The 20,154-nt window shown below is 35.8% G+C and overlaps 1 protein-coding gene across 1 annotated transcript in view; it reads right to left on the bottom strand.

Annotated features, from left to right (window-relative positions):
• Positions 1–20,154, bottom strand: part of Vps13b (vacuolar protein sorting 13 homolog B) — a 494,062-nt gene that overhangs the window by 155,634 nt on the left and 318,274 nt on the right. The window contains exon 35 of the mRNA XM_090339134.1: positions 15,400–15,537. Coding sequence (XP_090195260.1) covers positions 15,400–15,537 — 138 coding nt within the window. The remainder of the gene's footprint in view (positions 1–15,399; positions 15,538–20,154) is intronic.

Below are 20,154 nucleotides of genomic sequence, written 5' to 3'. Positions count from 1 at the left end.
ATGAAATTTAACAAAAAGGAGCACACAAAATACAAGCTCCTTTGGGACACGGCAAAGGCACTACTCAGAGGAAAATTTATAGCTCTGAGTGCCTACAATAACAAATTGGAAAAATCACAAACCAACAATTTAATGTGTCACCTTAAGCTCTTGGAAAAAGAGCAACAAACCAACCCTAATCCCAGTAGAAGGAAGCAAATTAGTAAAATCAAAGCAGAATTAAATGAATTGGAATCCAAAAAAAACTATAGAAAGAATCAACAAAACAAGGAGTTGGTTCTTTGAAAGAATTAACAAAATTGACAAACCCTTAGCAAATCTTACCAAAAAAAGAAGAGAGCATACCGAAATAAACAAAATCACAGACGAAAATGGTAATATCACGACAGAAATTACCAAGATCCAGAGTATCATGAGGGAATACTTCTCAAACCTTTACGCCAACAAATTTGAGAATCTAGAAGAAATGGATGAATTCCTAGCCAATATTAACATACCCACACTGAACCAAGAAGAACTAAGACAACCCAACAGGCCTATTTCAAGCACTGAAATAGAAATGGCAATAAGAGAACTTCCACCTAAGAAAAGCCCAGGGCCAGATGGATTCACAGCTGAATTCTATAAGGTCTTCAAAGCAGAGCTCACACCAATACTCCTCAAGCTCTTCAACGAAATTGAAAATGAAGGTTCTTTACCAAACTCATTCTATGAAGCCAGTAAAACCCTCATTGCCAAACCAGACAGAGATTCATCAAAGAAAGAGAACTATAGACCTATTTCTTTGATGAACATCGATGCAAAACTTCTCAACAAAATACTGGCCAACTGTCTACAACAACTCATCAAAAAAAAATTATACGCTATGATCAAACAGGTTTCATCACAGGGAGGCAAAGCTGGTTCAACATATGCAAATCAATAAATATAATTCAACACATCAACAGGAGCAGGGACAAAAATCACATGATTGTCTCAATAGATGCAGAAAAGGCATTTGACAAGATCCAACACCCCTTTATGTTAAAAGCTCTGGAGAAACTAGGAATCCATGGAACATTCCTCAATATAAAAAAGGCTGTGTGTGACAAACCCATAGCTAGTATTACACTTAATGGTGAAAAGCTAAAACCATTCCCTCTAAAATCAAGAACAAGACAAGGATGCCCACTCTCTCCACTCCTCTTTAACATAGTATTAGAATTCCTAGCCAGTGCAATAAGGCAAGAAGCAAGCATAAAGGGGATCCAAATAGGGAAAGAGGAAGTAAAACTATCCCTCTTTGCAGATGACATGATCCTGTATTTAAAGAATCCTATAGACTCTACTCCCAAGCTCCTTGAGCTGATTCAAAACTTTGGAAGGGCAGCAGGGTATAAAATTAACCCTCAAAAATCAACTGCCTTCCTCTATGCCAACACTGAGAGGAATGAGGCAACAATCAGGAAAGCAATTCCTTTTGCAATAGCCTCAAAGAAAATAAAGTACCTAGGAATTACCTTAACTAAGAATGTAAAGGACCTTTTTGATGAAAACTTTAAAATCCTGAAAAAGGAAATTAAAGCAGAACTGAGGAAATGGAAAAACCTCCCATGCTCCTGGATTAGAAGAATCAATATCGTGAAAATGACAATCTTGCCAAGGGCTATCTACAAATTCAACGCAATATCCATCAATATCCCAATGGCATTCTTTAAAGAAATAGAAGAGGCAATCCAAAATTTCGTATGGAAATATATAGCAAAAACACTTCTTTGCAGAAAGAACAGCGCAGGAGGAATTTCAATACCAAACTTTAGACTCTATTACAGAGCTATAACTATCAAAACAGCTTGGTACTGGCACAAGAACAGGCCTGAAGACCAATGGAATAGACCTGAAGACCCAGATATTAAACCACAGACCTATGGCCACCTAATCTTTGACAAGGGAGCCAAAAAAATAGAATGGAAGAAAGATAGCCTCTTCAACAAGTGGTGCTGGCAGAATGGGTTAAGCACCTGTAGAAAACTAAAGTTGGATCCTTCTTTGTCACCCTGCACTAGAATTAACTCCAAATGGATCAAAGACCTGGAGGTAAAAGCTGACACACTAAAAACTTTATAAGAAGGAATAGGAGATACACTAGGCCTCCTTGGCACAGGATGAAACTTTCTTAATAAGGGCCAAGAAACACAACAAATCAGAGAAAGGCTGGATAAATGGGACTACATTAAACTGCAGAGCTTTTGTATGGCAAAGGACATAGCTAGAAAACTAATTAGGAAGCCTACAGAGTAGAAGATCTTCACTAACCAAACAACAGACAAAGGCCTCATATCTAAAATATATCAACAGCTCAAAAAATTGAATCAATCCAAAACTAATCTCCAAAGTAACAACCATCCCATTAAACGATGGGCCAAAGACTTAAAGGAGTCTTCTCTGAAGAAGAAACAAAAATGGCCTATAGACACATGAAGAAATGCTCAACATCTCTAGTCATAAAAGAAATGCAAATCAAAACAACTCTGATTCCACCTCACTCCAGTTAGAATGGCCAGGATCAAGATGCTGGAGGGGATGTGGCCAGGAGGGATCACTACTACACTGTTGGTGGGAGTGCAAACTCGTTCAACCACCATGGAAAGCATATGGCAGTTCCTCAGAAGACTAAACACAGAGCTCCCCTATGACTCAGCAATTCCACTACTTGGCATTTACCAACCATCCAGAAACAAGGGCATACTAAATCCACTAGCACAACAATGTTCATTGCAGCACTATTTACCATAGCAAAGATATGGAACCAACCCAGATGCCCCTCAGTTGATGAGTGGATCAACAAGTTGTGGTATTTGTACACAATGGAATTCTATGCTGCTGTCAGAAAGAATGACATCGCCCCATTTGTTAGGAAATGGAAAGACTTAGAAAAAATCATATTAAGTGAAGTAAGCCAGACTCAAAGGAACTTAGGTTCAATGGTTTCACTCATTTGTCATAATCAGTAGAAAACTTGGGCTCTCCTAGCAGAGATTTGCAATAGAGCAAAATCTTGATACAAAAGTCCATATAGTAGGATGCTAAATGAAAGGATCTCTAGGATATAGAAACATAGCCATATAATGAATGATTGTTGTTCTTAAGGTACTATATTATCTCTCATCTCTTTTGCTGTCCCTTGATTATCTCATATTGTTACAGTATCTCACTTTGTTACCTGATATATCGGATATATTTGTATTTGGTTACCTGAAATTGGATAGGGAAGGGGGGAAAACAAGATGAGGGGTTGGGGTGTGGGGGAGGGTAATGGGTACCAAGACATGTGAAAGGGTATCAATTTATGTGAATTAATGCACCTTCTATCTGGCAAATATCATGTAACCCTTCTATTAATTACAATAAAAATATATGAAAAAAAAAGAGTTCCAGCCTTGAACACAAAAGCTAAGAGATAGTGCCCAGGCCCTGAGTTCAAGCTCTAGTACTAGCACATCCACACACAAAACAAACAACCCTCCCCCAGCATTCTTTGTTGGTGTATGACACTGAAATGTATAAATTTGTCAAATGAATCATTGTTACATGATTTAATACATCTGCAAGGATATATTATATAATTATGTTATTATATGTCATATATTTATAATATAATAATGTTATATACAATATTTGCTGGGAAGTTTTGGTCATGCTGGTATCCTACAACTTAAGTCAAGATTATTGTTGCTTAATTGGAGATAACAGGCTCTTGTCCTTAAAACTCAACTCCCAGACAGCCTACTGATTAGCTAGGATTATACCTGTGAACCACTGACACCAGTTTGTATTGATACTTGTAGTACCCAGCATCAATAGACTTTTCATCTGTAAACTATCTTGGAACATTATTTTCAGAAAAAACTCAGAGCTTTCATTTTGAATATTTTACAGTCTCATAATATAGGAAATTGTTATTAGAAACAAAAAAAATTGTGCAACAAAAGTTTGCCCTCCCTTTTATGTGCCAGTCATAAGGGCTCAGGGCTTGGGGATTGAACTCAAGGGCTGGGTGCTGGCCCTAAGCTTTATAGCTTATGGTTAGCACCCAACCACTTTACTCATAGCTCCATTTCTGGCTTTTTGGTGCTTAATTGAAGATAAGGATCTTGTGGACTTTCCTGTTTAGGCTGGCTTTGATTCTTGATCCTCAGAACTCAGTTTCCTTAATAGGCACTGTTATAAGCATGAGCCACAAGCACAAGTTTGGCTTCTTTTTTTTTCCGGTTGGTCATGAGGCTTGAACTCTGAGCCTGAGCACTGTCCCTGAGCTTTTCAGGTCAAGTATAGTGCAACACCACTTTAGCACTTGAGCCACAGCACCACTTCTGGTTTTCTGGTGGTTAACTGGAGATAAGAGTTGTATGAAGTTTCATGCTCAGACTGACTTTAAAGTGATCCTCACTTCTTAGTCTTTTGAGAGATTGGCTCATGCCAGGCATGAGCCACTGGCACTGGGCAAAATTGTCATTTTTAAACACAGAAAATAAAAATAAAAATTAGGGGCTGGGAGCCCAGTCTGGTGATAGAGTGCCTGCCTACCATGCACGAAGCCCTGGGTTCCATTCCTTGGTACCACATACACAGGAAAAAAAAAAGCTGGAAGTGGCTCTGTAGCTAAAGTGATAGAGCGCTGGCCTCAAGAAAGTCAAAAGACAGTGCCCAGGCCTGAGTTCAAGCCGCAGGAATGGCAAATAAATAAATAAAATTAGGTCAATTTATATTTTCTGGACTTGTGTAGTTTAACAAGTTGATAAATACAGTAACTGTAATTAAAATAAAAATATTAAAGAAATAGATTATGAATTTTTTATAGAGACACAATGAAAATTATACAGAATAATGCTTTATAACAACTAAAAACACAACTGGACAAAGACTCAAGCATTAACTGTTAGTGTGGAGATCATTCCAATTATTATCATACTCTAGTATTTAAGAGTTTTAATGTTTTTTGTTCTTGTTGAATTTAATAAATGGATTATTTTCAAAGTTCAGATTTTAAGAATATGTAGTAATTGAGAATCTCCCAGATGAGTCATCTTCTTCTCGGCCAGATCTAATTTTTCACCATCCCTGGAACATATTCTATATCTTGAAGTTACCAAGGAAACCTATGCCTGTCAATTGCTAGATTCTAATTAGCCTTCAAAACTTTCCAAACAGCTACTAGGAAACAGAATTGTGGAACAAACTATTGACTTAAAAGGAGATTAGACAAAAACAAATTACAATTATTTTATGCTTCCATCACCCTAGAAGGTGACTTACTAGTCAAAGGAAAATAATCATATTGCAATAATGAAATCAAAGAGGAAATTTAAGTCCCAGAAGTGACTCCCCTAAGTTCATGTTAATGCACACCTTGTAGGGAACCAAACATGAAAACTTTCTTGAAAACTGGACCAGCTATTTTCTCATTTAAAATGTTCCAACTTTATTTGACCCATTAGTCATCATATTACTTACATTATGACGTATTATGAAATCTTTTACCAAAACCCGAATGGGTTCAGTATGGCTTATTATATTCAAATCATAACATTTATGAAAGAAAACTTCTTTGTTAAGTATTTCTTCCTTTGGAAGTTTGCTTTCAAAAAAAAGGGGGGGCAGGAAGGCTTACTAGGAAAATATTCAGTGTTTACATACATAGTTATGTATGGACACAAAAATGTACAAACAAACACAAAAAGTACAATCAGAACAAATCTATAATTGATTTTGATTTTCTAGATTATAATAACTTTAATAATTTTTTGTCCTTAGGTCATAATCATCTCTCCACAATTTTTGTTATAGTATCCAAGGAAAGGTATTTATGACAAAGGACCATGAAGAATGAGTATTTTGGGGTGTAAAGCTAGAAAATCTATAAAGCTGTCCAAGACTGGCATATTTAGGGGAAGACGTGACATGTAAAGACCTCAGCAGTGACAGTTGAGTGCTTTTAACTAAGGTGTACCAAGTGGGACTGCATATGTGCTGTCTGGTGTACTGTGAGGAGGAGCTGGGCTCACGCTGTCTCATATATTGTGAAGATGCACTGAGCATATGTGCCACGAGGATACTGGACACAGGTTATCCAATAAACTGAGGAGATACTGGATATACGCTATCTCATATATTGTAAGGAGGAAATGGTGCTCCGTGCTGTGAGGAGGAATTGTGTGCATGGCACTAGGGGGAGGTTCAAAGATATGAATAGAGCAACACAAGATTTGACCTGAGTATGGCAATTCACAGTGTTTGTTGTTGAGACCTAGAATTACTACTACTAGCAAAATTACTCAATATACATCTGATCAGACACTATTTTTTTTAACATTGTCTTTCCAAAACCATGACATGTGATTATAAAATTAATTTTCTAACATCAATATATTGAACTAGACTCCCAAATGGTCACTGCTCCTCTGGTTAATGACCATGAGAGCAAATAAAATCCCATGTCCAATATTTTTGGCAGATCTTCTAAACTGTGTTTTAAAATCTTTTCCTATTTGGTATTGGGAATTGAACCCAGGATATTTCACTTTGCTATGCAATTCTTCCACCCCTGAGTTATATCCCAGCCCATGTGGCAGACTTTTAGTACCTAGGACTTTTGTTTTGCTATTCCAATGGAGACATACACTCTACTTCAAGACAATAGATATACTTTAAGGGCCAAATATTGTTTTGAAATAGTAAAAATGGTATTAAAAAAAGAGGAGGGATAAACTTTGAGATCTGAGTAAACAAATGAAAATGCATAGATCACTTAAGGAAATGGAATTTAAGCTAAGAAATTTAATAGCAGCTTAGAATTAAGAGTGAACAGAGAAAGGGGGAGCAAAGATTCCAGACTTAAAAAGCAACCACAGTAAATATGCAGAGAAGCCAAGTTACAGAGGCGCTCCTTACCAACAATAGGCAAACTAAGCATCATTAAAAATATAATGAGTTTTAAATAATATCAAACAACATCAATTAACTAGCCACTATTTGGCTATAATAGGAAGTTATGTCATTTTTTGAAAACACGTGAATAAAGGGAAAGAAGCCTCTTATCATTTTTTTGGGGGGGTGATCAATACTACTTGATAACCAAATGATGAGGAAATGCTCTCTTCTTACAGAAGTAGAACACTATATGGGAAGCAGGATGGTGAAAATAAAATAAAATTGTGTACAACCTTCAATCAATTTGGGCATTGAGTGTCAATAGCTGATAATACCATAAAAAGAGCATTAACATGCTCAGACTATATGCTTCTTGATGAAATACAAAACCTTAGAAAATAGCTTTGCTTTAAAATGAAAAAAAATACAAAACAAAAAAATCATATAAACTTGAATCAGATTATGCCAGAAATCAACCTACTTATTGTACATATTGAGGACAGGGCACTAAGGAAAGTGTTGTCTTTATGAACTGAGGGAAATGGGTGGTCAAGATTCATATGAGTATCTGACTGTGGCACCTTGTTTATTTGTCTATTTGTATTAGGAAAGGGAAGGGGAAAAATAAAAATGATAACACAAAGGACAAAGGGTGAACCAAGTAACAGCAATATTCACAAGACAACATGTTGGAAATGAACTTTACAACTCAGGAGGGAGGGTAGGAAGGAAAGCTGAAGAAAAACATGGGAAGGGGTAATAATGTTCAAGAAGTAATGTACTCAGCACCCAATGAATATAACTGTAACCCCTCTCTATACATCACTCTGACAACAAAATAAAATTTAAAAATATTTGTATGAATTCAGTAGAAGAATCTAATAGAGCAGGGTCACAGAGATACAGTGATTAAGACAAAAAGAATCTAACTAGGGCTATCAGTAAACAGGATGAAGAAACAATGAAGGCATACATCATCCACACTAGGGAGTTAGTAACCATAATGGAGGACCACTTCAAAAGCACAACTAAAAGGACTGAATACATGCAAGAATCAATCAGAGATGCTGTTGTGCCATCAAGTTGCTATCACTAACAGTTGTAAAGTTTGAGCACTGGATTGAAATGTAGCTCAGGGCAGAGCACATGGGTAGCATGTACAAAGCTCAGAGTTCAATCCTCAAAACTATAAAGGAAAAAAAGTGAGTATTATAGAAAGAGAATGAATGACAAAGATGAGAGGTTTAACTGAATGTAAATATACTTAACAAAACAGATTTACTAACGAGGTTGACTTAGAGAGGAGTCAACACTAGAGCTAGACTTTTGGACATTGTTAGCATAAAAGAGATGGGGGAAAACAAGATGATTGGGAGGGGGTTGGGGGAGGGAAATGGGGACACAAACATGAAAAGGGGTATCAATGTGTGAGAAATAATGTACCTATTATCTGGTGAATATAACTGTAACCCCTCTATACATTACAATAAAAAAGAGATATGTGGTTGAGACCAGAAGGCTCCCTACTGTGTCCTTAGGAAGGGACAGGATTAGAATGTTAGGGGAAGCAGAGCAGCATGCAAAAGCATAAGTTAGGAGAAGCCATTTTAATGTTCTTTTTCTATTTCACCTTATATTTCTAGAAAGATATCCTCCTACTCACTTATTCTCTCCTGTAGAAGAAAAGTTCTGTCAGACTTAGGCTATACGAAGAAGTGAAAAGTCTAAGTAACTACTACTCAAGTAGTTCACTAGTGCTGGTCCTTTTTACTTAGCCACTCTGACTAGCTGCTGTGATGTTTGGCTATAAGACATGTAGCAGAGTATTGTTCACTGGATGCATCCTTGTTGGCTACATCTTTAAAGAAGATTTAAGCCTCTTCATTTTATAGAGTGAGTAAGTAATCAATATAGCTTACTGATATGAGAGAACAGTTGATGTTAATTTTTTTTTTTTTTAACGAGGAAAGGAAGAAAGGGGGCTGGGGCCGAGTGGCGGGAGGCAGTGCCCCCACCCTGTGTGAGTCTGACCGGGCAGCTGCTCTTTACCATCTGTTTTGGTTTTTTAATCTTTTTTTTTTCTTTCTTTAAAATTTTAGAATCAAAGCCCTTGGTGAGGTTATGCGTGCCATGAGAACCCACTCTACACCACGACGCTGGTGCCTTGGTGTTGGCCAAACTCAGGAGTTACTGACTGGTTTGACTTGGATATGGTGAACATGCACCTATACTGATCATGGAATAAACATGTCTCTCATTTTTAATTGCAAAAAAAATCAGATTGTTTTCTGATTGAAGTTTATTAAAACATCAATTTGGTACATAACTTTTCTTTCTTCATTTCTTCCTAAAATACAAGTTAGACTTGAAAAATCAAAGCAGAAAAAAAAAGCTTTTTTTTTTTTGTATTTTAAATTCTTTGTACATTTCAGCATCAAGTTTACTGTTTCATTTGGATAAACCACCGAAAAAATAAACTGTGATAATACCATGCTGACATGGAAAACTGAAATCCATAAATCTTAGGAATAAGAGGTGACAATGATCAAGAGATATTATACTCAGAAACTATTTTGTTGAATGACAACTGCTTAGAGATAATGAAAATATTTTTTTAAAAAAACCTTAGGAAGTATAAATGTCAAGGTTCTTATAGTTTTATTAAATAGTTTTTAAATGTAGATGGGTAATAGACTGCTAAGTCTGTAAAACTGGATTAATTTAGAGGGAGACCTCTAGTGTGACCTTATTTCTTAATTTAAAAAGGTAAAAAAGCATCAGGTCAATAGTAACAGAAAGAATTTTAATTTAACTTAAAATCTTTTCTTTCATGTTGAATTGTCTTGCCTTTAACGAAGTGGTGCTGTGGTTCAGAGTGGTAGTGTATTATTCTTGAGCAAAAGAGCTCAGTGACAGTGTCCAGGCCCTGAGTTCAAGCTCCATGACCAGAAAAAAAAAAAAAAAAAGATATGGGCTGAGAATGTGGCTTAGTGGTAGAGTGCTTGCTTAGCATGCATGAAGCCCTGGGTTTGATTTCTCAGTACTACATAAAAGAAAAAGCCAGAGTGACTGTGTTAGCCTCGAGCAAAAGAAGCTCAGACAGTACCTAGACCCTGAGTTCAAGCTCTAGAACTGGAAAAAATAAATAAAATAAATAAACCATATTAGGTAGACATTGGTGGCTTGTATATGTAATCCCAGCTCCTTAGGAGGCTGAGATTGTTGAGATCTTTGTTCACGGTTAGGATGGGCAGAAAAAAGTTCAAAAGATTCCCTCCTTTCAGTGGAGAGCTGGATACAGCAGCACTGCCTGTTATATACTAGTTACCAGAAAGCTTAACAAGTGGATCCGCCCAGGCACACACTTAGGCAGGAAGCTTTCCCTTCCTGTCTCAAAAATGGCAAGCAAAAATGTGGATGAAGGTGTGGCTTAGCAATAAGAATGCCTGCTTAGAGGGAAATAGGGAAGAAAACATGAGAAGGGGTAACAATGTGTGTTGTGAAGTAATGCACCTTCTATCTGGCAAATATAAGTGTAACTCCTCTATTAATTACAATAAAAATGTATATATTAAAAAAAAAAGAATGCCTGCCTAGCAAGTATGACAGCCTGGTCTTCAAAGCCCAGTACCACCATTAAAAATGCAAAACACAGTCTGGGAGTCTGGCATAGTGGTAGAGTGCTTGCCTAGCATTCACAAAGACCTGGGTTCGATTCCTTAGTACCACATACATAGAAAAAAGTCGGAAGTGGTGCTGAGGCTCAAGTGGTAGCCTTGAGAAAACCCAAGGACAAAGCTCAGGCCCTGAGCCCAAGCCCAGGACTGGCAAAAAAAAAAAAATATAAAACAACAACAAAAAAGCCCTCTCATTATTTATTATTTATTTTCCTTCTCTGGAGTTCTACTTAGGTCAACTTTCTCAGTTATTTTTGTCCCTTTGAGTTAATTAACTCTAAAATGCATGTGAATTAATTACTACTAAGTTTAAAATTTAATAATAATAAGAGTATCAAGATAAACACTTAAAATCCAGCTGGGTGAGGTGGCTTATACCTGTGATCCTAGCTACTCAGGATGCTGAAATCTGAAGATCTCGGTTTAAAGCCACCCCAGCACTAAAGACAGTGAGACTTATCTCCAATTAACTACTAGAAAACAGGAAGTGGGGCTATGGCTCAAGGGGTAGGACAGTAGCCTTGAGCTAAAGAGCTCAGGGACAGCGCCTAGGCCCAGAGTCCAAGCCCCACAACTGAAAAAAAATATAAATATGCACACACACACTAAAATCCATATATATATGGGATAAACAACTTATAATTCCTATAATAATTCCTATATTCATATAAATTTAACCAAGTGACATTACTATAATTAAGAAATCTTTTAGTATTGTATAGCACATTTATTTTCAAATCAAAGAGGTTTGCAGAACTCTAATAATTCTGAATCTAGTTAAAATTACTGTAACACCAAACTGTAAATTAACATTAAATATTAAAAGCATTCAAAATGGGATTGTAACCAATTAAAAGTTAAATAAATTTTTTAAACTAAATTGAAATAAAACTAGAGATGAAGTCAATCCAAAGACAACAAAAATTCAGAAAAATAAAAAATATAGTGAATAATTTAAACAAGATGAGACTAAAGTTGTTTTATTAGGAGAAAAAGAAATTAGTGCTATGAGTTTCAACTGTAGATACTATGTACTTTAAAATAAATGTAAAATTGCATTTATAACTGTGTTGAGATAAGCATGTTATTGGAATTATATAATCAATGAGGTATGCAAATTAATAATTTATAATAAACCAGAAATGTCTTGGGAATCTTGTCTCAAGTTAATACTTTTTTTCTTTGCTGTTATTTAAATGTTATTTCATGGCTATGACAATAGCTCTACATGTTTTTGGCAATAAGGACAATGAAAAACAAAATATCAGGGAATAAAAATAGTTTTGCAAATGACCCTCAGTTAATTAGAAAAATCTGTACCCTTCCCAGTTCTTATGTGTCAGCTCTCATTAAATTAAAACAAAATAATTTCAAAGAAAGCCTATGGTTAACAAAACTTTTAAACTGGGATCAAGTGAGCAAAGTCCTACATTTCTATATGATGTCATACCAAACATTTCACAGCAGAATTTGAATTTACAAGAAGTATGAATGATTTTTCAACAGAAGAGGTATCTGATATAATTTTTTTTTCTCTGTAGGGTTACTGTGTTGGGAACAGGTAGCTCTGCTTTCAATTATGCCAGTGTGAGTCCTGGATTAGTTCACCTTCTCACAGGGAATTTTCCTCGGTTAGGAATGGATTTATTATGGCTTCACACATGGAATAGAGCTCATGTCAGCTGAGGGCAGTGACACATCATATGATTCAAATTAACCTGCTGTGGACTATTCCCCAGGGCTTAGATTGTGTATTAAAATGACGACATTTTAAAAACAGCTTGAAAGAAACCAGGATTGCTGAACTGCAATGGTTCCAATTTGTTCCAACTAATCTATCACCTGCTGGAGATATTATTCTAGCGGGTTTCTAGTAGCTGCTGTTTTCCAGGTTTTTCCAAGCCACTGACCTTGCTAATGGGTACAATTGTTGCCTCCCGAGGAAGGAGGTAAGGAGGCAGGGGTTGGGAGATCTTTGATGGTGGTTTTTATGTAGAAGTCAGGACTTAAATTTGCTTAAGGTATTACTAAATGAACAGAGCAATAGAGAATATTCAAGAATTGTTGTTGAACTATTTTCCCAATATAAATGTTAAAGAGCTGCATTGCTGCTAAGGTTTTTGTTTTTTACAGAGAAAACATCCTCTAAAAATATTAATCCAAAAAGCTAAATTCAAGACCTTTTACATATACATCTTTTTGTAGAAAATTTAAGATTAGGCAGTGATAATCACTATTTCCTCTACTTATCAAACCACAAGTTTCATTGTTAATGTAACCTAAATTCAAGAGCATGAAAAGAGTAGATGGAAAAACAGAACTTTAGGAGAGTCAGCAAAGTCTCTGAGAGTGATAAATAGATGTGCATACAGATTTTTTTTTTTTTTGCCAGTCCTGGAGCTTGCACTCAGGGCCTGCGCACTGTCCTTGGGCATTCTCAAGGCTAGCGCTCCACCAGTTGAGCCACAGCACCACTTCTGACTTTTCTTTTCTTTTTTTCTTGCCAATGCTGGCCTTGAACTCAGGGCCTGAGCACTGTCCTTGAGGTTTTCAAGGATAGTGCTCTACCACTTGAGCCACAGCACCACTTCTGGCTGTTTTCTATGTATGTGGTACCGAGGAATAACCTGGGTCTTCATTCATGGTAAGCAAGCACTTTACAACTAGGCCAAACTCGTGGCCCTGAGTAATGATTATAACAGCGTAAGAATGGAAGTTTCATTTATAACATCTTTAGTTTTTATTTGTATTTTTTAATTTTTCATAGGAAAGTAATGGTATTGGGGACAGTGGTCTGTTACTCTAATCCCAGAATAAATCGTCTCCCAGAATCCTATTACCTAAAATCTGTTAAAAAAAAAAACACAACAAAAAAACAATTTTGGATTGCCCTCAAATACAAAATAAACTATTTCAGTGTGCTTGTTATTCCCACTTAATTGATCTTGCTATTTGTTAGAGCTTTTTGATTTCTAAATTAACATGAGATGACAACATAGTGATATAGTAAGAGGATGTAATTATTCTGTGGAATAGTATCTATGCATGTACTGTGCCAGACAAGTTGTTTACAGTGAACAAAAGTAAGTTTCTTTCTGTCTAAAAGCAATTTTTGAACCAATTCAAAGCTGTTGGATTAGTGTTTCAGAGAAAATTTCCACAGAGCTAATCTATCACTGAAGATTAATCCATCCTTAAGTACAAAGAAAATAAAAGTACTTATGGCTAAAATGTGTTGAGTAACTTCATGTATGATTTTCCAGAAAAAAAGCACTATTCTAAAAACCACTTGTCTTTGTGCTATCCTCAAATATTTCTTGTGCCCCTAAATATCTGGAGTTTGCCCATCAAAGACTGTGACTGATATTCATAGAAAAATCATATATAGTAGAAGTAATGTGTGTGTGTGTGTGTGTGTGTGTTTATATTAACTTTTAAAAAGAATTAGTAGGAGTCATGTAAAGCCTGTTATAAACTGACCAATAGAATCGACTTTAACTGTGAGCCTGTTAGAAATATACTTTCAAGCATATGTTCTAGAGCTATTAAATCATCATTTGCATTTAACACATGCCACTGAAATCCTTCAAATGCAGATGCAATGTGAGAAGCACTGATAATTACTTCTATTCAATTACTTAAAAGTTTGAATTTTCCCATTCATCCCCATCTCCTGAATCCTAGCCTCCTCAAATAAGATAAGCTTAAGCTTCTTGATATTAAATTCATTAAACTATTTGTTAATTGTTTAAAGTAGTTACACCATGGGAATTCACCGCTGCACTTGAGGGTGATATAGAGAGTTGGAATAAATGGAAAGGAAGAGTGATAATAGGGGTGACAGTGAGCAAGATGAATTGTATTACAAATTGACATGTTGAATTGACATCCCTTTGTAATATAATGTAAAGGTAAGAAAACATTTCTTAAAAGGTGGACTTAACAAATACACTATCAGTACTATTGAAATGGTAGAAAATCTGAAATGGTATTTATATAATTCCTAATTTTGAAGAGTATGTTAAGAAACACATAAATACAATTATTTAAAAATCATATTTCTATAACGCCTCTTATTCAAATACTGACATTTATCTTAAATCTCAATTTGTTTGGTTGTCTTCAAAATATGGTGCTCAATCTACCATTGGTTTGCAAATCTCATCCCTATGCAAAGAAATCAATCAAGTATAAACAAAACGGCAAGAGCCTAGGCACATAGAATGCCAAAGGAACAAAACAAAACAAACAAAAACAATTCTGACACTAAAAATGAGCCAGGCTCCAGTGACTCACATCTGAAATTCTACCTATTCAGGAGGATGACATTTTAAGGATCGAGGTTCTAATATAGCCAGAGCAGGAAAGTCCATGACACTCTTTATTTCCAATTAATTAAGAAAAAAAAAGCCAGAAGGAGAGCTGTGGTTCAAGTGGTAAAGTTCCAGCCTTGACCAAAAAAGGTGAGGTAGACTGCTCAGGCAGAGTTCAAGTTCTAGTGCTGTCTAACCCCCACAAATAAAGAAAGAGAGAAATCACTAAATTGATTAGTAGAGTAAAGGTAGAAATAAAATAACAGGTCTTTAGCTTCCAGTCACATTTTCTTTAACTGGTAACCAAATTTGTCAGATTAAGAGTTTTTCCTTGTATATTTATTTTGTCTTTTGCTCTCTATTCTGGGCAATCTGAAGAGAATATACTTTGGGAAAACAAATGAATTATTCATTTTTATCAATAATGTCAAAAACCACTACATGTTCATATAGTCTCAGAGAAAAATAAAATGCATACTTTTGCATTATGGCTTTCTTACCTGGTCCATTAAGAAAGTCTTTAATTTGCAGCGTTACAAGGGAAGGTGGAATACCACTTTTGCTGTCTATTTCTCCGGGCACTGTCTGCAGCCACACAGTACTGTAATCAAGGGCTTCAGGTAGGGTCTTCCCAGGATCTGAAGCAATAAAATGAAAATTAAAAACACAGATTACATTATCAACAACTCATTTTGGTGTTTGAGCCTGAGTTGGCCAAGAGGAAAAGCGGTGAAATAATTATATGTATTTGTACATACAGAGTATACAAGTACTTGTACTAAAAAAAGTAAGCCATGTCTGAATGAGGTGGATGAGAGAAGTATGTTTTCCAGAGTAAGCAAAAGATGAAAAAACATTACAAGTCTAAACCCACATGCTAGGAATGAAGGAAAAATATGTACTCTGAACTGCTGCTAACAAATAATGGTAGAATTGAGTGGGGAAGGGGCTGCAGCAGTGGTGAAGACTGAACTCTTGGCCACAGACTTATAAGGCAGGCATTCTACCACCTGAGGCATGCCTCCAGTCCAATTGTCTTGGTTGTTTTGAATGTATAGGTCTAGATTTATGCCTGGGTAGTCCTAGCTTGTAGTCTTCCTACTTGTGCTTCCTCAGGTGTATACCACTATGCCCATCCATTGGTTAAGATGTGGTACTGAGAGTGTATATGTCCAGGCTGGCCTCAAACTGTGATCTCCCCATCTCTATCTTCTAAGTATATAAGCTTAATAGGTGAATATTTTTAAAAAGTGTGATACTGGCAATAGAATAAAAGAACATAGAGGAAAATCTGTATGCTGAAAAAAAGATATCTTTGGAAGTTAATTTCAGTAGCTTTCCCATAATCTATTTTAATGATGAAATTTGGTCAACATTTTTACTATCAATCATAACAAAATTTCAGTTGATTTTACCTTTTCTGTCACACATGTACACAAACCCTTTAGGTTATGTATATTTTAACGTTATTTTGTTTAATGGTGAGAACAAATATGAATAAATATAATGAACAGAGAAATTAAAATTGATGTAAAATATGAACAGTATACATAAAAATTTGGCAAGTAAATTTAGAATAAGTGAAGCACAGTAATAAGAATGACAAAGTTGTATAAAGAGAAAGAGTGTTATGAGACTTTTATCTCCAATTAAATATCAAAAAGTTGGAAGAAGAGCTGTGGTTCAAATGTGCCAATCTCAAGCAAAAAGCTGACTGAGACATGCACACACTCACACACACACACACACACACACACAAATTATATATGTATAATCTATTTCCACACTTTTCTAGGACAAGGATTCTAACAATAAGAACGATAAAATTAGACCAATTAAAACAATATGGTCATATTAAGCTTCTGGTAACTCATGCAAGTAATCCTAGCTACTTGGGAAGCTAAGATCTGAGGATCAGTGTTTGAAGCCAGCCCAAGCAGAAAGGTCTGTAAGATTCTTCTTTCCAATTAACCACCAAAAAGCTACAAGTGGGAAGTGGTGCTGCAGCTCAAGTGGTAGAGTACTAGCCTTGGGCTGGAGATAGTGCTGAGGCCCAGAGTTCAAGCCCCAGGACTGGCAAAACAAAACAAAACAAAACAAATTCAGAGTGCTGGTGGCTCATACCTGTAATCCTAGCTACACAAGAGACTGAGATCTGAAGACCTAGATTTCCCTCCCTCGTGCCTTCCCCTCCATGCTTTTCTGGTGATACCAGGGATTCAATTTAAGTTCTAAGATTTAGGCCACTGAGCCTAGTGTTGCTGCTCGTGTTGTTTATGCCATGCCCTAGTGTTACTGCTTTTGAGATATAAGTTATGTGCTTTTTTCCAGAGTAGGCTATAGTTTTGACTGAAATCCTTCTGACCTACCTTTCAAATCTGAAAAACCATTTATTTAAGAATTATTTTTCCTGGCAGTTTCATTTTTTTGTTGTTGTTCTTTTTGCTGTTGTGGCGGTAAGTGCAATTACTGTCTTTCCTAAAGATAACCTCATCTTATATGTCTGTTGAAATAAGGACAAACTGAAACATGAAGTTCTACCACAATCCCTAAACTTTCTTTATGGTGGAAAATCCTTGAAAACGTGTGGGACTGAAACAATAAATACTAAACTATGCTCTTGAGTACTTCATTTTTTGTTTATTTGTTTTGGAGCTGTCTCCAAAGTGAACTCCTGGATTCAAGCAATCCTCCCTCAACCTCCAGAGAAGCTAGGACACACCCAGTTTAAACATCTTTCCACTCCTCAAGCAAGTATCCTGTCAGTCTGCTCTTGGCCACTTAGCCTCTCACTATACTAATCTGATCTTATTGCTGCTTATAATTCTCAATAACTAACATCTTGCCCATTATTACCCAATTTGGAACTATGCCATATTTTAAATCCAAATCTTTGATACTAATGCTGATAACATTGATGATATTTATCTATAAAACAATTGGCGTTTTCCTAAATTATATTTCAGTAGAGCCAAATTTTATTAACCTGTTATTTTAGAGTCATTGCATTAACTGATTTTTTTTCTCTGATAATAGCATATGATTAGAAAATATACTTGTTATAAAATACTACAAATTGTTCAAGATCTACTTATGCCTTCATTGTATCACTTCCACAAAGTCCAGGGGATATATTGTGAGTTTTTGAAAGAAGTAACAGGCTAAACCCTTTTATTATCGTATTTTGTGTGTGTGTATGCCAATCCCGAGTCTTGAACTTAGGGCCTGGGCCTGGGCACTGTCCTTGAACTTTTGCTCAAGGGTAGTGCTCTACCACTTAAACCACAGCTTTACTTCTGGCTTTTTGGTGGTTAACTGAAGAGAAGAGTCTCACAGACTTTCCTGTCCAGACTTGCTTTGAACCACAATCCTCAGATCTCAGCCTCTTGAGTAGCTAGGATTACAGGTATGAGCCATTGGTATCTGTATTCCTTCCTTCCCTCCCTCCCTTCCTTCCTTCCTTCCTTCCTTCCTTCCTTCCTTCCTTCCTTCCTTCCTTCCTTCCTTCCTTTTTTTTCTTTCTTTCTGTAAAGTTTCTACTGCCACAGAACTAAGATGGAGTCTATATCTGCTCAAATATGTCTTTGATCTTTAATTACATGAACATTTCATGTTCATGAAATAGCATTTAAGCAACTTGATGTATTATTAACAGGAAGTAATATGGTATAGTCTTATAGTTGAGACATAGTTTCTGGCCTAAGACTATGTTCATAGAACTTTCTCCAGGATAGAGTTCTCGATGAGTTTATAATGTAGGAGAAAGTATGGGGCAATAAAAGAAACAAAAACTTTGGAGGTCACCAGATCTGTGTATATTTCCTGATCTTTATTCTTCTCACGAATTTTATGTAGTTTTCATTCAAATGTTATTGACATTACTATATGACAGATTACTGTTATGATGACTATTAATAGGCATTAACCAAGTAATGAGCTCTTTTGGGACAATTAATAGAAGGGTACACCAAAACTGGCAGGACTTTCTCATGTTGCCATCACACCGACTTTTACAACAAACACTGTTGGTTCTGCCAAGTGTGATTCTATTCCTATGGCAGAAAGGAGAAAATCTTTGGTCTTTCTCAGAGAGGTTTCAGAAGCCTCATCAGTGCTGGGGACATGGGACAGTGTGAATGTCCCTGCCAGGTGAGTGAAGGATACCTTCTACTCTACACCTTCTGTCACCACGGGTCCTGAATTCTTTAATGAGGTAAATTTAACTTTTATGAGTCTCATTCTATTTTCTTCCAAAAACAGAACTAATTTCAAAAAAAGATGTGGAGATGCTAAGAATATAATACTAAATAACACATGTTAAGTGTTTTGTCTGGGACTTCTCAGGATAAGAGTTCAACAGTTACCATTTTGTTTCTCACAGCCAATGTGTAAACCAAATGAATCTGTGTGTATGGTATGTCTTGCAAATCTCTTCTCTTCCTAACTTAAAGAATTTTTCTTTTACTTTTTGCTTACATCTAAATAAGGATATAATAGAAAATATAAAATTTGAAAAGTAGGAATTAAGCTGTTTTCATTTAAAAATTGGTAAGTTTCTTTATATTTAATTAAAAATAAAATACCAGTAGCTGCAATGGCTCACATCTTCAATTCTAACTACTTAGGAGGCAAGGATCAGGAGGATAGCCTTAGCTAAAGGTTCTTGAGATGCCATCTCAACTATTAAAGCTGCAACATACCTGTCAGCATATCTACAAAGGAAACATAAATAGGAAGATCTCAGTCTAGTCTGGACTGGACATAAATAGGAGAAATTTGAGAAATAACAAAAGCAAAAAAGGGTTTAAGGCATAGTTCAAGTAGTAGAGTGTGTGCCTATCAAGTAAAACACTACTATGTTTGAAGTCATTGGCTTTTACTTTTAGAAGCATGTATTTTACAAGAAAACAACTGAGCAAGTCTGAGTCTCTTCAATCAATGTCTTTCAATGATTCTTTCTTTCATTCATTTAAAATAAACAATGGGAATGACACAGGACAGAACATTAATCATGTCCAAGATGAAGGCTATTAATTCTCCCTTCCATTGTTAACAATAACAGATGAATAAAGTTCTATTTTTCTTTTTTTTATGATCTCATTTGGAGTTCAAATTAAACCATTAGAGTTCAAACAGCAGTATTAATCTATACATTTTTAGAGACAGAGAAAACTAGAGCATCAAGAAATTTAGTTTTCTGGATCAAAGAGTTTAGAAATCAGTACCAAGAATACAAGTCAAATTTCCTGATTTAT

Source organism: Megascapheus bottae, chromosome 9 (genome assembly GCF_031878675.1).
Source record: "Megascapheus bottae isolate mThoBot1 chromosome 9, mThoBot2.hap1, whole genome shotgun sequence".
NCBI lineage: Eukaryota > Metazoa > Chordata > Mammalia > Rodentia > Geomyidae > Megascapheus > Megascapheus bottae.
Note: the sequence above shows the minus strand (reverse complement) of the source record. Positions and strands in the feature narration are given on the sequence as shown.